At 53.9% G+C, this 2,007-nt stretch overlaps 1 protein-coding gene across 1 annotated transcript in view; it reads left to right on the top strand.

Moving 5' to 3' along the window:
• The first annotated feature begins 1,757 nt into the window (after positions 1 to 1,757).
• NELFB (negative elongation factor complex member B) overlaps positions 1,758 to 2,007 on the top strand; it is a 13,171-nt gene continuing 12,921 nt past the window's right edge. Inside the window, exon 1 of the mRNA XM_009283619.1 lies at positions 1,758 to 1,834. Coding sequence (XP_009281894.1) covers positions 1,758 to 1,834 — 77 coding nt within the window. The remainder of the gene's footprint in view (positions 1,835 to 2,007) is intronic.

Raw genomic sequence — 2,007 nt, 5'->3', positions numbered from 1 at the left:
GGGTTGGGGCAGAACGCAGGCACTCTGTCCAGTTCCTTCAGACTGCCTCCTCGTTCACTCTCGGGCAGCACCCAGGACAGGAAAACATCTGCACGTTTGGGTTTCCACCCACAGGAGACTCTGGCTGGTTTGGTCTTTGCTGTGGGGGGGAGGCGGTGGGGGCTCCCCAGGTCTTTTGCCCCCAGAAGGCCAGAGTCAGTGTAGGTGACTGTACACCCCTTCGCAACAGCCTCCCTATGAAAGATAACCAACCCCCAGACTTTGCAAAACACGCGCCCACTTTCTCCTTTTTGGTGCCACAAAGACACAGCCCCGAAACCAGAATTTCTGAAGAAAAATCTGTTGGACCCGGGAGAGGTGCTTCTTTCAGGCTGTCCCCATCTGTTTCCCGATGATTTGGTCTAGGAATAAAAGTGCAGCTCCTTTAAAGAAATGTTTTGATTTGTGTCAGCTGGACCATTTATTGGCAAGGCCATCTTGCCCCCAACCAGAGGACTTCACCAGCCAGGCCTCTGTCTGCAGAACTAAAGGAATGACACCTTCTTGGTCTTGCAGGGATATTTGGAGACACATCTCTCTGTCTTAGAGTTGTTTTAAGCAAAGTGCCAGAATTCCCTCATCTTCCTGCAGACTTTAGACTCCAGTTCAGATTTTGCTGGTCAGTAAGTAGAATGCAGCTGCAGATGTCCTGTAGTGACAGGGCAAGGGGCAACAGTTTTAAACTGAAAAAGGGTATGTTTAAATTGCACATAAGGAAGAAATGAGGGTGGTGAGACCCTGGAACAGGTTGCCCAGAGAAGTTGTGGATGCCCCATCTTTGGAAGTGTTCAAGGTCGGGTTGGACAGGGCTTGGAGCAACCTGATCTAGTGAAAGAAGTCCCTGCCCATGGCAGGGGGATTGGACTAGATGATCTTCAAAAGTCCCTTCCAACCCAAACCATTCTGTGATTCTTTGTTTTGCTTACACTTGCGCTGACAATGCTCTACTTTGCAACGGGGACACGGATTAAATTGCCAGAGTGCTGACAGTCCTCCTCCCTCTGCTCTCGCGTCTGCCCGGGAGGACAGGCAGGCTTTCACGCGCTTCCCTGGTGAGGAGTCGTGCAGCAGTTCAGCTTGCTGCAGTGCTGCAAACAAAACAGGTGCCCCAGGCGTCCTCCTGTCCCAAAGAAATGCTGCACGTGGGATGCGTGGGGCGGCTGCTCGCACTGTGGTGGTTGGCCGATTGCTCATGCCCATGGGCCGGTCATGGTAGTTTATACCAATATCGTGATATATCATCAGCACCTGAGGATATCCAGCAGCTACTGAGCATCTGCCAGATCCTGCCGTGGTCAGGCCAGTCGTGCTTTGCTCCCGCAGAAACCACCCACCGGCAGAGCAGTGTGCACCTCAAACTGCGCAGGGGTTGCTTTTGCAGCTGGGACACGGAGAGGAGAAATGAAGGACCTAAGGATGTTGCAGCAGCTCGTGGCTGGGAATAGCAGAGCGCATCCGTTCTCTCATCTGGATGTCGGGGTTCACGGGGGTCTGTTGACATATCCACGTGGTATGGGGGGCTCTAAATCACATAGGTTTTGCCTCGATAGTTATACTAACTGGTGGGCAGACGCCAAAGGGTTTCTGCGATGGGTTGGACTGACACAGTTTTATACAATCCTAGCGCCTGGCTGCAGATCTCACGAAGGCCAAAGTCGGATTTTTTTCCCCACTCCGTAGCAGCTATGCTGAAAGTACGGGCCTGCAAAGGTCAAATCATGACGGGGAAAGGCCACTTCTTCTTTGTGAGGCTGTTTTTGGTTGCGTTTCTCGTTTTCATCGCTGTCTGCCAGGGGTCAGCCAAGAAGTCGCGGCCGCCCTGCTGGGAGGGACGCCTCATGGACCCGCAGGAACCCCAACATTTGCTGCCACGCTCCCGTATTGGTGTTGATTGGAGCAGCGCGCCTTGGGGCCCTGGGGCCTGGCCGCCTTCCCGAGCGCTCAGCCCGCAGTCGCAGCGGGCTCCCC

The sequence above is a fragment of the Aptenodytes forsteri genome, unplaced genomic scaffold (assembly GCF_000699145.1).
Source record: "Aptenodytes forsteri isolate BGI_AS27 unplaced genomic scaffold, ASM69914v1 Scaffold518, whole genome shotgun sequence".
Classification (NCBI taxonomy): Eukaryota; Metazoa; Chordata; class Aves; order Sphenisciformes; family Spheniscidae; genus Aptenodytes; species Aptenodytes forsteri.
The sequence above is the reverse complement of the archived record's forward strand: the minus strand, read 5'-3'. Positions and strand labels throughout refer to the sequence as shown.